The 16512-nt window shown below is 50.1% G+C and overlaps 1 protein-coding gene across 1 annotated transcript in view; it reads left to right on the top strand.

The window, feature by feature from the left end:
• The window catches only part of LOC144151862 (midasin), a 142035-nt gene that overhangs the window by 22283 nt on the left and 103240 nt on the right, over positions 1-16512 (top strand). The window contains exons 17-22 of the mRNA XM_077683018.1: positions 561-710; positions 1344-1460; positions 2380-2674; positions 10804-11044; positions 13485-13848; positions 16166-16475. Coding sequence (XP_077539144.1) covers positions 561-710; positions 1344-1460; positions 2380-2674; positions 10804-11044; positions 13485-13848; positions 16166-16475 — 1477 coding nt within the window. The remainder of the gene's footprint in view (positions 1-560; positions 711-1343; positions 1461-2379; positions 2675-10803; positions 11045-13484; positions 13849-16165; positions 16476-16512) is intronic.

Raw genomic sequence — 16512 nt, 5'->3', positions numbered from 1 at the left:
GTTTTCCAGCGTAAACGTCGGTGCTGTTGTTGATGGGCGTTTAGCCTCACTTGCTGCATTTAGTCACAACATTTCTGCACGCCTGCTCTGGTTATGGCCGCTCATTCCCCAACCATGCTGGCCAGTCGTGTGCACCCCCACTGGGGGCAAGGGTAGCAATGCAGACACACGTACACATGGTGGTCGTTTTCAGCCCTTCCTTCAGCTGTGCCTGATGCCACACGGAGTGTACCAAGACAGAAACCCCCGTTGTAGGTGACATGTAAAAGTAGAAAGTAAACACCTGTGACTGCAGTCTTGTGCAGGACAGGTAAGAGGGCGTGAGAGTCTCAAAAGAGGGGGGGCAGAGATAGTATCAACAAATGAGGCAGAAAACAGCATGGGCATAACGCCTGCACAGACTAGATGGGAGGGCTTTCATGACACCCAGGCTCGCTCATTCCGCTTGGTGGGTGCAGTGGAGAGTTGGGGCAGTGGGTGCCGTGTCTAGCGTCTGGTGTGGTGTGCCTTGGCGGGGTTGCCGCGAGAGGCGTGCCTAATACTCCACCCTGCCACTGCAGGAGTACCTCGGCAGCTACGGAGCAGAGCCTGGCACGGGGCGGCTGGTCTTCCGGGAAGGGGTGCTGGTGGAGGCCATGCGCCAGGGCCACTGGATCATTCTGGACGAGCTCAACCTGGCCTGCTCCGAGATCCTCGAGGCCCTCAACCGGGTCAGTCTGGGTGCTTGGCTCAGCCACTCACTCGCTCATTTTTTTTTTTTTCCTCCCAGTTTTTCAAGGTTGTGTCCCCCTTAAGCAAGTCTTCACACTAACATCACCTGCTTTCTTTCCGCTCCCTTCCCTTTGCTCCCTTTTGGACTGAGTAAACCGTCCTGGTGGTACAAAACCACCAGGACAGTTGCTCTAAAGGGGGGTGTGAAAAAACCTTTTAACATCACTTCAACAATTGGTCTGAATGGTGGTACAAATGAGGGAGCAGCGAGAGAGATGAATTGTTCTTTGACTTTTTTATGTACAACAGAAATGCTTTGAACTCTGCATTATTGTCATGCAAAGGTGTGTGCATACAAAAAAACTTTTAACCAACTCGAATAGTTTCTAATGGTAGCAAAGCAAAAGTTCAGTTGTTGAATCAGATATTGGTTGGTGGAATCCTAATTTCGAATCCAGGTAAACCAGGGGGGCAAAACAGGAAGAAGATATCTCCAATGTTTTGAAGATTGAAGATGTCTCCAATGTTTTTCGGCACCTTGTAAGAGGTGCTGCTATAGTAACCGTGAAAGGGACGGCGAGCACGTGCAGTTGCTGGCATAACTGACGCACCCAAACTGACTGTGCTTGCAGGTGCTTGACGACAACCGGGAGCTGTTTGTGCCCGAGACGCAGGAAGTAGTGCGTGCCCACCCGCACTTCATGCTCTTCGCCACCCAGAACCCACCAGGCCGCTACGGGGGCCGCAAGGTCAGCACGCTTTCACAAACTACTGGCCTCCTTCCATGTGGCAGGAATGTGTGCATTCACGTTTGGTGACCACATTATGGGGGGAGGCATTGTTGGGACAGCCAGTCTCTGAACTAAGTTTATCCCAGAGCTGGCTCAGTTGAAGCACTAGCACCGAGGTGCTGATTTAATCGAATTAAGCGAAAACAGCGTCATGTTTTGGGACACAGAAGGTTTCCAGAAGAACTATCTCGGCAGATGGGCCACACTAGCTCCCACAAGAACATGTCCCATAGCAGCCTGGACTCGGCAAGGCTTGCCCTCTCGTAGCATGCATGGCTAAGGTTTCATTACTGTGCTCGAGATTTTAATGCCCAAAAAATTTTCAAGAATGCCCTAGCTTTTTATAATTTGCATTCATCAGGTGCTAACAACCGCACGATGTGACGTGGCCTGAATTAATTTCAAGCTTTTGCACTAAATGCAGCCAGTACAGAATCAGCGTCATGTTTGATTAATGAGTGGGGTTGATTGCAAAAAATGTGTCATTTGCGAAAAGGATCAGTTTGCTGTATGGTAAGCATGAAGCTGGATCATTGATAGACTCAAAACTGGTGTTGTGTTTTAGGTCAAAGGTATCCTTGTTTATAAAGACAGAGCTGATTGGTTAATTTTGCTTCGTTAGTTTATTGTTGAGGATGATTTCTTACGGCAAGGGGCAGTAGAAACGCAGCGATGAAGCCATCGCAGTCTTTTTGCGGCATTATGTGCTGAGGGGCAGCAAGCCAGCTGGGAAGCTAGGATTGGCAGCGTTTACTTTGAACATGGAGGCTGTGGTGTTTTTTTTTTCTTTTTGCAAGAAACGGCGCTTCACAGTTGGGAAGACGCCTCAGCAGTGCTCGCCACCTTGAATCATCCCCCTGTCTTTCCTCCTGCCCAGGCCCTGTCCCGTGCCTTTCGCAACCGCTTCCTGGAGCTGCACTTTGAGGAGCTCCCCTCGGAGGAGCTGGAGGGCATCCTGGAGAAGCGCTGCTCCCTGCCACGCTCGCTCAGTGCCAAGATGGTGGCTGTGATGACAGAGCTGCAGCTGCGGCGGCGCGAGTCAGGGGTCTTTGCCGGCCGCCACGGCTACATGACCCTCCGGGACCTGTTCCGCTGGGCTGAACGCTACCGCAGAACCCCCGCCCCTTCCGGAGGCGGATTCTACGACTGGGACCAGCATCTGGCCAATGACGGTGGGCAAAAAGCTGCTCTGGTTCTGTTTTCATGGCACTGTTTTTGAGGGGGGACGCGGCTTTCAACTTCGGAAAAATGACCAAAACATCGTTTTTTTGAAACCCGCATATTCGGCTTCTATGTTTCCTATTCTGTGCGTCTGCAAAGTTTTTACGCTGAAAAGCGTCGCAAAGTGGCATAAAAAAATACTTTTGTCAGGCGCGGTGACAAACTATCAGCGCAAAAGGGCGAAAAAACGGCAATTTTCGGAGCGCTCTATCTCCGCACCGGTGCCACCGGGCGCGGCCATTTTGATATGGTTAGATCGGCCGAGCGATCGTTTTTCCGGTTCCGCTCGTCTCTTTTATCTTCGTTCATTCACAAACGCACAAACGAAGCTAGAAATAAATGCTGAAGCGCTATTGGTCCTCCGGTCGGGGCGCAGAACGTCGACCCTCCTGATTGGATGTCGCGGGCGCAACGCAAGATGGCGGCCGCCTGAGCTGCGTAGCGAGCGGATTGAGTTCATTCTCGCCGCTTCGCTCGGCCGAGTTTCTGTTCAATCTGTGGTATTCAACACGGACGTTATCGCGATGGGAATGCCAGAGATAACGAGCCAGATTACGGGAAGTTGTGTGGCTCGAAAGGCGGAGGTCATCGAACCATCGAACGCTTCGTGGTGCGCGTGACTCTACCGTCGCCAGACCCCGGAGGGTGACGCGGTGTGCGCGCTTGCGATAGCGGTTCGTGAAGTGAACTTTTAGTCGGATTTGCGATGTTTACACGCTTAGTTAGTGCTCTGTTTTGACTGTGGGCTCGCTAGCCTTGAGAAAGAAACGGTCGACGCGTCAAACGCTGCGGCGCGCACGGCATAGCCGACGCGCATTGGAGCATCACATGACTGGGCAACCGGTTACGATTGAACGCCAGTAGTTGTAATTAATGCCTGCGACGTTAGTTTTAATCTTAAAAGCGACCTGACCAGCCATATCAGGTATAATCAAAGCTCGATATGTCGCGGTAAGCGTGCGCTGCGATGCGCGCGAGCCATATCGCCTTTCTTGCGCAATGTTTCCCGTGCACTTGTAATTTTCATGCAAACAGGTTTGAGTTAGTAATATAGGAATAAAATATGCTCTCTGCGTTAAAAATGTACGTTACTGTGGCAGCATTTAACAGTGATTTTTTTAGGGAAATTATTGATACCATTGCTCAGGGCATACTGGCTGTGCTGCGAGGAATATTGGATGCCTTGAATGTCAAAAGTAGTAAAAAAAATATGCTCTTGCATTGAAGTTGGGAGTTATGCAGAATACTCTACCAAGCTTCAAAGTAGCTCATTTTCAACCTTGTGGTATGCAAACTTTTGGCAATGAACACCTGCACTATGAGTACTAAGTTGCTGTGCCAGGCAAGATAAAACATGAAAAAAAAGCCGAAAATGTTCAAATTTACGTTAAAAAAATGCTTAACTTGTTGCCATGGTGACAACACTGCAAAAGGAGGTTGTCCAGTGCGATACAGCCAACCAACTAACCTACTTTGCATTGAAAGCCCATTGAAACCCATCTCCCCTCCGTTTGGTTTGCAAAGGGGAGTATGTACTCTTCACGGAGGAGCTGAAAATGATGTTTTCTGGAAAGAGAAAGGCTGAAAAGGCACTCCAATTTCAAGGCAAGGCCTTCCAGAAGCCCCATGTTCAAAAGGACATGAAAGGCTACAACCGTGACGACTTTTGATATGTGAAACCTATGTTGCAACTTCGGAAGCCGTTTTCTCAAAACATTTTTTTTTGCCACCTGTGTCGCTTGTCCCAGGGATTTCTTCGTGACTGCTGGGTCTATTTTGATTCCGTTTCTTGCATTACATTCCTTGATGAACTGTTCAGGTCGTGACACTTTTAGTTTTCCAGATTTGTTTTTTGTGATTTTTTTATTCAAATAATCGTTCACAGTTGACATGCCTGTTGCACATTAACCTCTAAAAAAATGAAAACTAAAAAACATTGTGTTGTAAAAAAAAAATTCTAAAACTGTCACGACCTCGTCCATTCATTTGAGAATGCAAAGCACTTCGAACAAGTTTTCTATCGTGTGTTATAAGCCGCTCAAGCTCGGTACAAGCGGAACAGAAAGAAAATTTCATACATAAAAAAGTTATCAAAATATTAACTTCAAATTTTTATGGTGTTATCACAGAAGCATTTCCAGATGCTGTGCCAATTTTCATCAAAATCCACAAAGAAATAAAAAAGTTGATTTTGAAAGCCACGTCCCCCCTTAAAGGGAAACTGAGGCAGTTTTCAATCTGCTGAATACACAGAAATTCGGAAGCGTTGACCTTAAACACCTTACCTACGAGGTCTTTTTCTTTTTTTTTGGTTGAAATAGCGGCGTAATAGGCGAATAAACAAGCGCCATCGCCACGCCCCCGCGACGCGCAGAGCGCAGGGGAGGAGGACGGCACGAGGGTGAAAGGGGTCGTGGTGACGTCGTCGTGAGGAGCGATCGGCAGCCGCGGCAAGTGTTCGGCCCCTGCTGCTGCCTTTCTGAGCGTGCCGTCCGCCAGCGTTTGCTTTCCTGGGCCCCGTGCTGTGTTTTGTTTTTATTTAGCAACTAGTAGTTGAAACTTTTTCAGTGCTGCGTTGTACTGCTTCACAATCGTGCCGAGGAAGCGGAGTAACCATGACGAGGTTCTGCTCGGGATTCGGTTGCAACAGCACCTATGGCCGCGATAAAGTGGTCTTTCACAGCTTCCCGCGGGAGCCGAAACTCGCTGCTCAGTGGGTTGCTACTGTAAAGAGGGAACACTTCAAGCCCACAAAGGCGAGTGTGTTGTGTTCCAGACATTCCCAGACAGGCTGCTTCTAGGCAGTATCAGGGTGCCATTCTGTCGAAGTGCAACCTCCAGCACAGCCGTGTTGAGGCACACATTTTTTTAGTTTTCTGGTGGTTGTGGCGCACCTGGGGTGCCTTTGTCTCTCTCCAACCTCCCGTATCTCGTGGCAACAGCAGCAATCTTCTTCGTCGGTCACTGTAACGCAGTGCGCGCATGAGCACCTGTTATGAAAACGTGCTTATCGTGATATGAGTGCCTCAGAAAGGATCACTACTGGCTAAAGCGTTTCAATATAGCTCATGCTGAACTAAGTGACGACGCCACTGCAGTTACAAAAGCCCCAGCGGCGGGATATCGGCTCTAAAATCTGGAACAGCAGTGGTGACGTCGCAAAAAACAGCTGTGAGGAGCGGCTCTCTCTAATCAAAATTGGAGTATCGTGTGCCGCTGCACGACGGAAGCCGTTCGTGCGTACTGGCGTGTGCGCTGCTTGTACTGTATGTACTCCTCAACTTCTTGATGGATCACGGACAAAGAAAAAAGAGCTGTGCGCTGGTGTCGCGGCAGTAATAATATGGATGTTATGGATGAACCCCCGGCGAAAAGACCTCTGTAGCACTTAAAATTTGCATATAAGTTAGTGCGTACGTCAGCAGAAATTTAATCTCTTCTAATAAAGAAGGTCTTACTTTCCAGTTCCACCATGGTATTGCATTTTCGAGAAACACGGTGCAAGAAAAGGGAAATTAATTGTTGTGGCTCAAAACGCCACTCGCTGTTTCGAAGGAAATTTTCCATTGCAAAGGTAGTTGCTTCTCAAAATCAGCACCGAAAATGATTCACAAATCGCATACGCAAACCATACCCCCTAAAAAAACCGCTCAAAAAAAAAAAAAAAAAAAAAAAAAACTGACTTCGCCGGGAATTGAACCCGCGAAGTTGAGCGCACGGGCGCGACGCGCGAAAGCACTGCGCCACCGCACAAACGGTGACGCGTTGCAAAATAGCCTGGGTAATAGATGGAGGCCCATCCTTCCGTGTCATACGTCGGTGTTTACTAGCTGGTTTACAGAATTCCTGGCTGGTAAACTGAAATTTCTTAAATAGCACTTGCACAGCAAGGTTCCCCGAAGCCCCCACAATAGCTTATTGCCATCAACTCCACTACTTCGCGAAAGCGCTCGCAAAAATGTGTGTACGCGGCTGCGACTGCGATTTCCCACTGCGGGGATAGTGCTTCCCGTACTTTGGTTTTACGGTTCACGTTAAAAACCTTTGCCGATATTGATTCCTTATTACCCAAATTACCCTACGTAACTCTTCTTCTGCACGAAACTGACCTTAAATTTTCTACAGACGAGCCGATCGCACACGCATTTACAGCTTGCAGCTCCGGGGTAGCGGCGTCGCCGAAGAGCACAGCCGAAGCGTCGAAAGCCAAAATACGGATTGCATTAGCGCTAGTGTTGAGCTGCATGGGCTTCGTGGACCTTACTGAGTTTATTACACTCCAGAAACTATCAAAATAGAGCCGCATTCATTGCGGCACGGATGTTGTCGGGGAGCAGTTTTCGCTTCTCGGTCGATTCCCGACGACGCGTCGGGCGACCGGTCGGGTTACCGATTTTGTTGGCTTCTTCGGTCGGCGAGTCAGTCACACTACGGCGACTTTCCATCGGCGTAGTGTGACAGCGCGGTCAACACGGCAGTTGGCCGATGTTTTGCGACTCGGCGGTTGAACAGGCGGGTGAACGTTGCTGGTTGGGACAGGTATTCCTCGGAAGTGTTGTTATCGTCGCCGGCACTTGTCGCCGTCGCCGCTCGCGCACGGGCGAGAGGCTCGAACAGTACGGGTGTACGATAAACTCACTACTCGGACTGGCCATCGTGGGATCAATTAAACAAATGCAAATACAGCGTTTTCTACCGCGACGACCCGCTGGGAACGCGTTTCGTGCTCCGCCTCCTCCGAGGGTCCTCACGACGACGTCACGAAGACTTGACCAATCACGAACGGCGGTGAGGTTCGCCAAATGCCCCTAGGCACCCGTTGTTCATTTTTGCCAAAATTAAGCGCTTTGTAATAGTTTATGCCAAGTTTCGACTTGATTTTCGAGTTCGCCGTGTGAAAAATAATAAAATGGGAGCGAAAGCTCTTTTTTTGTAAAAAGTGCTTCAGTATCCCTTTAAGTGCGGAGCACTTTACGGGCCCGGCTTGTCGTTGTAGCTCGTCTGGAGTCACGGTATCTGGCCACCCTAGTGACGCGGCGTAATGCACCCGAACAGAGAGATGCTTTGAACAGATCACCGTTTCCCCTGGTCGGGATCGAACCTGGCTCCCTCGTATTACGAAGCTGATGTCAATTCCATTGCGCCACTCAGGCGCACGTTAATCGTATGAAAAGTGTTGGGGGTGACCTTTGCGCTGCGCCATTGCCAACGGGGGCTGCCAAAACTAGGCCCCAAATAGGTACACAATAATAAAAAATTTAAAATTATGAATTAACACACCAGTTACCCCAAATTAAAGGGGTCCTGAAATACCTTCCGCCGATGCGTGGATGTACATGTAACCAAATAAAGCAATGTATTAGCAATCTCCTCCCGCAAGAATTTCGTTGAAGCGATGAGTATTAGCTGAGAAATCGTAAATAAAAAAACGCGCATTATCGTCGCGCCGCGTTTCCTCCTCCTTTCAACTTACTCTCCGCTGTTGACGGCGAGCGAGCCTTCCCTCCCATGATGCTGCGCTCCTCGGCGGTGACGTACTTCCGCTATTGCGCTGCTCCCACAGCCGCATGGAGGAACACAGCCGTCTGCTACGGGCAAGCTTTGTTGACACCATGAATTCCGCACTCCGCTCAAGGCTGGAAAAGCGAACGAAAAATCTGGCCCCATGTGTGCGGCGGCTTGGCCTTGCCCTTTCGCGGTGTACGTTGCTCCAGAACTTTGCTATCGGTGGCACGCGACTTTTTATCGGCGGCGAACTCGCAGCCGCACGGGGAGGATCCTGCGCTCGCTCCCTTGGATGCACAGCGCACTGTTTATCCAAAAAGCGCCGTATTAGATGTGGCCCCGCTGGTGCCGGGTCTTATTTTGTGGCGGTGGTAATTCCTGCCGGCGGCATGTGAAAAAGACATTTTGAACCGATACAGAACCCGTGCACAAAACGCCAGTTCAGCTTGGGGCGACGCGTGGTGGAGAGCGGCAACATTGGCAAAACATGCTCCGCCACGGCTCTGAGCTTCCTCGCGCTGGAGCGAGTACCATTTCTTTGACAATATCAAACATCGGTTGCCCTGGCAACAAGGCACAAACCGCTCTAGAAGTCGGTTACCGTTGCGTGATCCCGGTTCAGCTTGAGGCCCCACCTCGCGGCATATGGGCACTGCAGGCATACTACTCACTCCCATTTGGAAGTGCGAGATGCGTTTGGCATTACAGGAGGCGATGGTGTGTGTGTTCTGGACGCCTTTGTTTCTCGATGAAATGCGTTGTGCTTCTGCGGGTGGATAGTGCTTCCCATGGTCTGGATTATCTTTCTCAAGCGGCATACGACTCAACCTCGCATGGGGTATGTGCAGTGTGCGTGGCTAAAAGCCATCCCGGCTTGTGCGCCGGAGTTAAGTGACTTGCTGTTCGTCCCCGCAAACCGCGCGCGAGGTGAGTGCCGAATTTACGAGGGGCAGGAGGAGGCAACCCATCGTCTGTCAATCGCGGTTCGGACTTGCAACGCATGTTGTGACGTTGTGTTCGTTCGAAACGCATCTCTGGATTGTTTGGAAGTTGAATAAAATGTATGCGTCAAACCCGGGCATTCGGCTCAGGGCGTTCTCTGCGATTGCAAGAAAGAAGTGCCACGGGGCTTCAACGCTTTCTTTATGGAACGTACTCAAGTAAGAGAATATTCATGCCGTGTTATGGCCCTGTCGCATTCAATACTAACGGTTAAGCGTTTGTTTACACTTGTTTCGTTTGTCGTAAAATGTCCAAGCACTCCGGCACTCCGCTGGCAGATCAGCCGGCGAGCCGACGCTGAGCAGACGACTCATCTCTTTGCCGGAAGTGCGTGAAAAAGCCGCCCAATAGCAGGATGTCTAGCTCATGACGAACATCTGGGAATCGATGATGTAGACATGTGAAGATGGCGGCGTCCAAAAACACGAAGGAAAGGGTGAGAAAAAAGCGACCAACTTTGCAACAAAAGTGTGAGCTTTCCGCTGCGCGTAAAAGAGTAATACTTGGCACAGATGATGTTGACGACCCAATCTAACGATTGCGCTAGTCAATTTAGTGTGCTCAAAACGCCTTTCAGGGCCCATTTAATAAAAACTCAGTCCAGTGTTTCTTTCAGGCCATTTCAGGGGTTGTGGTGTGCTCTCTTGACTACTTTCGGTATCAGCGCCACGCCGATACTGAAACTAGTCGAGAGAGGGCACCACAGCCCCTTTGGCGAATCACTGCTCTGCACTTGGCATTGCTCTGCAGTCGAATTGCTTTTTTTACTACCCATAGTTGTACCTTGCATATGGGGGTCTGTGACGTTATCATGCACTTTTGAGCGTCCGGCAAGGTCATCACTTATTTCTTTCACTGAGCCTGGAGCATGGTACACATTTCCTGCATATCAGAATTCAATTGTCGCAGAAACATTTTATTGAAGTGATCTTATTTGCAGTCTAGTCCACTTATAACAATGTCCAAGGGCCAAGGAAATTCTATCGTCATATATAAACCAATAATTATAAGCGGGTTGCAAAAAGAAAAAGACGAAACAGAGCTTAACTCTTTCCTTACGACGTCATAGGCCATCGGACACAGAGTTCCGATGATTTCAAACGTCCCGCGAAAGCTAAAAACGGCGCCTGGCGGACAACTAACGCCATCTGGCGTATTTATTGACAACTCATTTTTCGATTTTATTATGTTTTGTTGATATTATGATGATATTATGATGCGACTTTCAGGACCATAAGACCATTGTTTGGTCCTTTGATGTGTTATCTCTATCGGCAACTAATGGCATTTGCACCAGCTTTTCAACTTGAAGGTTTAGTACTTAACAGGATTACTTCACGGAGTATCTGCTGTGCTTAGGACACTTTTATTGAACAGAGGACAAATTGCCTTTGTCACCGAAACGTTTCCACTGATGGCAGCTGGCTGTGCCGGAAATGTGTGTGTTGTCACAGCTTGCGTTTCAGCAGCGATGTGCCAACTGTGGATTGATCGCCCACACTACACTTTAGGGAAAGTCCTGATCGAAGTTGCTGCAGAGGCTGATGTTAGGGTTTTGCCCTTGCGTGTCCAGGCTATGCCCTGCTGGCCGGCCGGGTTCGGCGACCCCAGGAGGCGCAGCTGGTGGCGGAGGTGCTGAGCAAGAAGTTCAAGCGCCGGGTGGACCCCGAGCAGCTGTTCTCGGGCGTCCCCTGCGTGGAGGCACCCCCCGGGTTCGAGCACCTCGTGTGGACCGCGGACGCCCGCCGCATGGCCTACCTCCTGCAGAGGGCCCTGCAGTTTGACGAGCCCGTCCTGCTGGTGGGGGACACTGGGTGAGCACTCTCTCCTCCGCTGCCACCTGCTGGCTTACAGGGCACTACACAGTGCGTACTTGTGCAATGCCCGCCATTCAGTGGGCTCTGTCGGGGTGCTACGCTTGCCCCTTGGTTCTCCATCCACGTGTAGTTGCCGAGTCGTCCCGAGTAGGCTAGCAGTGTGACCGCAATAATTGTTGATTTGATTGATTGATTCTGGGGTTTAACGCGCCGACGCAACGCAGGCGATGAGGCGCGCCGTAGTGGAGGGCTCCGGATTAATTTTGACCACCTGGGGATCTTTATCGTGCGCCGAAATCTCGTACACACGGGCGTTTTTGCTTTTCGCCTCCATCAGAAAAGCGGCCGCCGCGGCCGGGAATCGAACCCGCGACCTCGTGCTCAGCAGCGCAACGCCTTAGCCACTGAGCCACCGCGGCGGGTCCGCAATAATTGTTGCGTCTTCCAGTCCGTGTTTTCAGTTCCGAGTGCCCACAGAAGCTTAAAGGGGTATGCAGACAAAATGCAAGTTTGTTTTATTTGAAAGATTGAAATATTTAATGTTTTATAGTGCCAGCCAGTGCTTGTCCGGCACCAAATGATGCTTTATTCGCTGAGAAATTGACCAATTTCAGCCATGATTATAATTCTCCCGCTGAATCGTGTGCTTCATGACGTCTGCGATGACATAACTAGGGCAAGTACTGAAGCGAACGCAACTGTGCAGACTAGGGCTGCAGCGAACAGCAAAATACCTTGTTTGCTGTCAGTCCTCCCAGATGGCGCCACTATACCACTCTGTATTGCTGTCCACACTCACTTTGTTTTTGACTGGATTCGTGCCCAGATAATGTTTATGGTTGGTAGTGCTCATTTCGTGAAAAATTGAGTATGCTCAACAAACAAAATCACAGAAGACAGCATCTTGCGCATAGTATGCACTGGTGCTGCTATGTTTACGTGTGCATTCGTAACTCCCATTGTTTCCTCCACCATTCTTACTGCTGTAAAAAGAATATGCATTAAATTTAATTGCAAGGTGCAGCCATTTGCACAGCTGCCCATAATGCATCATAGTTTCTAGTGGGGGAAATAAGCTAGTGGGTCAGATGTCCGTTCTATTTTTTATTAATTCTATAGCTTGCTTGATTGATTGATTGATTGATTGTACGGTTTAACGTGCCGACGCAATGCAGGCGATGAGGCGCACCGTAGTGGAGGGCTCCGGATTAATTTTGACCAGCTGGGGATCTTTAACATGCGCCGAAATCTCGGACACACGGGCGTTTTTGCTTTTCGCCTCCATCAGAAAAGCCGCCGCCGTGGCCGGGAATTGAACCCGCGACCTAGTGCTCAGCAGCGCAACGCCTAGCCAATGAGCCACCGCGGCAGGTAGCTTACTTGAGTGAATTTTGCGTTAAAAGTGGTGCCATATGTTATTCTAATGAGGCAATCTTTCGAATGAACCAAACTAGCATTTATGTCTGCGTGGCCCCTTTAAGTTTGTCTCCGTGGTACCTGGCAGGAACAGCATGTTGCGTAATGCTATTGCTCATGAGCTTTTTGGGAGACACAGAACTAACCTCACTCAAATCATTGCGCACTGCCAAGTTTAGTACTTTACTTACCGTATTTGCACGATCCTAATACGCCCCCAAATGTAACGTGCAGGTACGTTTACTTACGAAAATTTAATTAAAAAAATAAATTTGACACTGATTGTGACACACAGATGTAAAAGACCCAACACCACATACCTGGCAGAAGACATTTTATTAAACTTACACTCAGCTGTGACATTAAAAATCTCTTGTGCTTCATAAGGTTTCTTGTCAAGCTCCTGCCATCATTAAAGTAAAGCGTGCAATGTTGAAAGCCAATTTTGGCTTTGTGCCCGATTGTAATGCGCATGGAAATTTCAAGGCTACTTTTAGTGGAAAAAGGTGCACGTTAGAATTGCACAAATACGGTAAACCATAACTTCGGCTGCTGCCCAATTTGTGAGATATTGATGTAGTAATATTTATGCTGTTTGTAGCAATTGAAACAACAGGGGTACGTGTAGTTCTGCCAAGAATGCTGCCCATTCTCAAGAATAGCGGGTGTCTGGTTTATAAGTGTGAAATAGCTTGAATAGGGGGATTTTTCTGGCACGGAAACTTGTTCCGCAATAAAGTCAGAGAAACTAATGCAGAGTTACCATTTCAGGCAGTCTGTAATGTCGCATAAACAAAGGGGCACACGTTTTCACTCCCACACCATATAATTGTCGACTAAGTTCCAAACAACATTCGGGGATATCTTGTGCTGGTTAAGCGACCTGCTCACAGACTTTGGCTTTGTTCCCATGCGAGCAGTTGTTAGACAGCAGGGAGGTCGGGCAGTCTGCTCGGCCGAGTGCTACAGCAGTGCCCCGCCCTTCTCCTCCTCCTGCTCCCTGTTCCGACATGCGTGGCAGGTGTGGCAAGACGACCCTGTGCCAGCTGGTGGCGCGCCTGGGCGGCCAGCAGCTGCGCACGGTGAGCTGCCACCTGCACTCGGAGGCGGGCGACCTGCTGGGCAGCCTGCGGCCCGGGCGGGAGCCGGGGGGCCCCCTCTTCCACTGGGTGGACGGCCCCCTGGTGGAGGCCATGGTGCGGGGGGAGCCCTTCCTCATCGACGAGATCTCCCTGGCCGAGGACGCCGTGCTGGAGCGGCTCAACAGCCTGCTCGAGCCCGAGCGCACCCTGCTGCTGCCCGACTGCGGCCGGGACCTGGTCGCCCACCCGGCCTTCCGCCTCCTGGCCACCATGAACCCCGGAGGGGACTTCGGCAAACGGGAGGTGAGCTGGGTGGACAGCTACTGTGCCTGCCTTTCATGGCCTGAGAAAAGGAAGGCGAACATTGCATTGCCTGCAATGCACATGGTGTGGAAGACCATGCATGTTTATATGTGCATGTATAAGTTATATACACACAGAAAGAAAAGCTGGCAGTCGGTAACACCCAAGAGGGCATTAGTGAAGTAGTCCACCATTTTTTTTGGGTGGAAAAGGAAGGGGAGGAAAAAAACACCCACCCAGGGTGGGGACGGGACCCACAACCTTTGGCAGTAATCTCTGCCATTTCTCGGGTATTTATTGTAACTGTATCCTCCACTCCTCCATTTCCACTGGAAAAAAATGCCAACTACAGTCTAATCCCGCTACAACGAAGTCCGCTTCAACGAAATTTCCGCTTCAGCGAAATATTCCAAGTTCCCGTCAGCTAGCCATAGAAGTCAATGCGACGAAGTCCTCACCACTACGAACGATTTGTCTGGCTTGCGTTCGCTTCAACGAAATTTTTGATGATTTGGGCTGGGTGTGAACAATTATTTTACAATAAAATAAGCATAGCGCCAGCTATCTGTAACTTTTTATCCATTCAGGACGCTTAGTTTCACCGAAAACATGCGCGGTGCGCCCACACTGCCACCCAAAACAAAAAAAAACTCATAGGTGGACGCCATTGTGTGATGGTGATAACGATGCGGCGGGCCGTCTTTACACGAGGCGCAAGCCAGGTTCGCCAAGCTGGAGCTATAGCCAATCCGTATCCAGTTGAAATCGCGCGAATGTGCTCTGCTGCTGGCATGGCTGCTCGCGCAGCGTCGTCATGTATGTGTTGTAAGCAGCTGCCCTTGCACTTTTCCTGCTACAATTCTTCAAAGTCAAGAGCAGAAATAATGTTTTCGTGTTTAGTCTTGAACCCGCGTCATACTATCTTAGTCGCGAGCTGGCGATCGCAATAAATGCAAGCGTGCGCGGCTTGCCTGCCAAGGTCAGTTGCTTCCGTGCCTGGTCGGAGGATAATTAAGATAACGGTGCCGTTCCTGCCACAAGCGAGAGGGGGGCTTCCAACCGCGTAGCAGCTATCTGCAAGTAATCAGCTCGGCGGAAACGCCTTGTTGTACAGCAATACGCTTTGCGCCTGCATTTCTTCACCTCTCCCCTTCTCCTCTGTATCGCGCTCTTCGGGTGCTGGTAAAAAAAAAAAAAAAAGATAACGATTGGTATGTTTGTTATCTGACTAAACACGACGTTACTGCGCGTCACTATTTTTTCTAAACATTGTATTATGCTGCCAATGATGCGGAAATATACCGTGCTATTTTTCTTGCCCTTCCGTGCTGTGTTGGGGCAGATTTCGCTTCAACGAATTTTCGCATCAACGAAATTTTTTGCGCGTCCCGTCAGTTTCGTTGTAGCGGGATTTGACTGTACTTCCTTTACTTTCTTCTTGCCAGCCGGCTTTCCATTCTGTGTTCATTCAATAAACCCCTTATTCTTAAACTTTTCCCATCCGAAACTTTTACCCACTTTCCAGCCATCCTGTTCCAAAAATATTTTGCCAATTTCTGGCGCCGTGAAGAAAAGCAAATGCGTGTGAAACCACTCGAAGCTATCTCCTGTGTGCAGGCCAGTGTTTTTACTGCAGGTTTTGCCAAAAAACAGTTTCCCTCCTTCCTCCCTTTGTTTTTTTTTATGGCTACAAACAGCACATCTAATGGAGGCAGGTATTTCTCTCCCTCACTGAAGTCATCATCACTTTCGCTAAGTGCACCAGCATAAAATGCCTGCGATGAGGAAGTGGCCGTGATTCTCAGCGAATAGCGCACACGTGAAAACGCTCTGTGATCCGGTCGGCCCGTGCCGGACATTGTGCTGCACCCTTGCACGAAGAGTAAACTTTAACAAAGTTTGCTTAGACAGCGACCATAATGGCCGTGTTGTGTTTTCGGGCAGGGCCCAGAATGGACCAGAAGGGGTTAATTTGGAGTTAGTGGCCAGCACTAACTATATTGCTTTGCAAGGGGGTAGACATGGCAAGTGCCTGGCAGTCCTCAGGGTGGGTGTGTGTGTGAACACCATACCATATGATCTGCCGTACCCTGCAATAAAGATGACGCATTGCTTGCGCGGAATACCTTCTGTTTCGGCTGCTTTCCAAGCACGACTTGCTGTTGTAGTCCAGGTCTTCTAAACTGTGAATAAATGTCCTTACAATATGCGCGTCTTCTTACGGCCCTCCCTCACGCAGTCACCGAGTAGGGTTGCAGTCTGCGTTCAGTATTGGTGACGGCTGTGTTGTCCCCCTGCCTGTTCCCCTTCCCTGCAGCTGTCGCCGGCGCTGAGGAACCGGTTCACGGAGATCTGGTGCCCCGGCACAGCGTCGTCGGCCGACCTTGCGGCCATAGCTGACCACAACCTGGCGAAGGAGCTGCGCCTGGGCTCCCTGACCCTGGGTGCGGCCATGGGTGCCTTCCTGGACTGGCTGCGCTCGGACGAGCTGGGGCGGCGCTGCGTGGCCACGGCTCGGGACGTCCTGGCCTGGACCCTGCTCCTCAAGCGCACCGAGGGCTTGCTCAGCCCCGCAGCCGCTTACGTCCACGGGGCCGTCATGACCTTCCTCGATGGCCTGGGCACTGGTGCGTGAGATGCGTCCTATTCTTGCCCCCCTCATTA

The sequence above is a fragment of the Haemaphysalis longicornis genome, unplaced genomic scaffold, assembly GCF_048455015.1.
Source record: "Haemaphysalis longicornis isolate Haplotype H1 unplaced genomic scaffold, Haemaphysalis longicornis Haplotype H1 scaffold_9, whole genome shotgun sequence".
Classification (NCBI taxonomy): domain Eukaryota; kingdom Metazoa; phylum Arthropoda; class Arachnida; order Ixodida; family Ixodidae; genus Haemaphysalis; species Haemaphysalis longicornis.
Note: the sequence above shows the minus strand (reverse complement) of the source record. Positions and strands in the feature narration are given on the sequence as shown.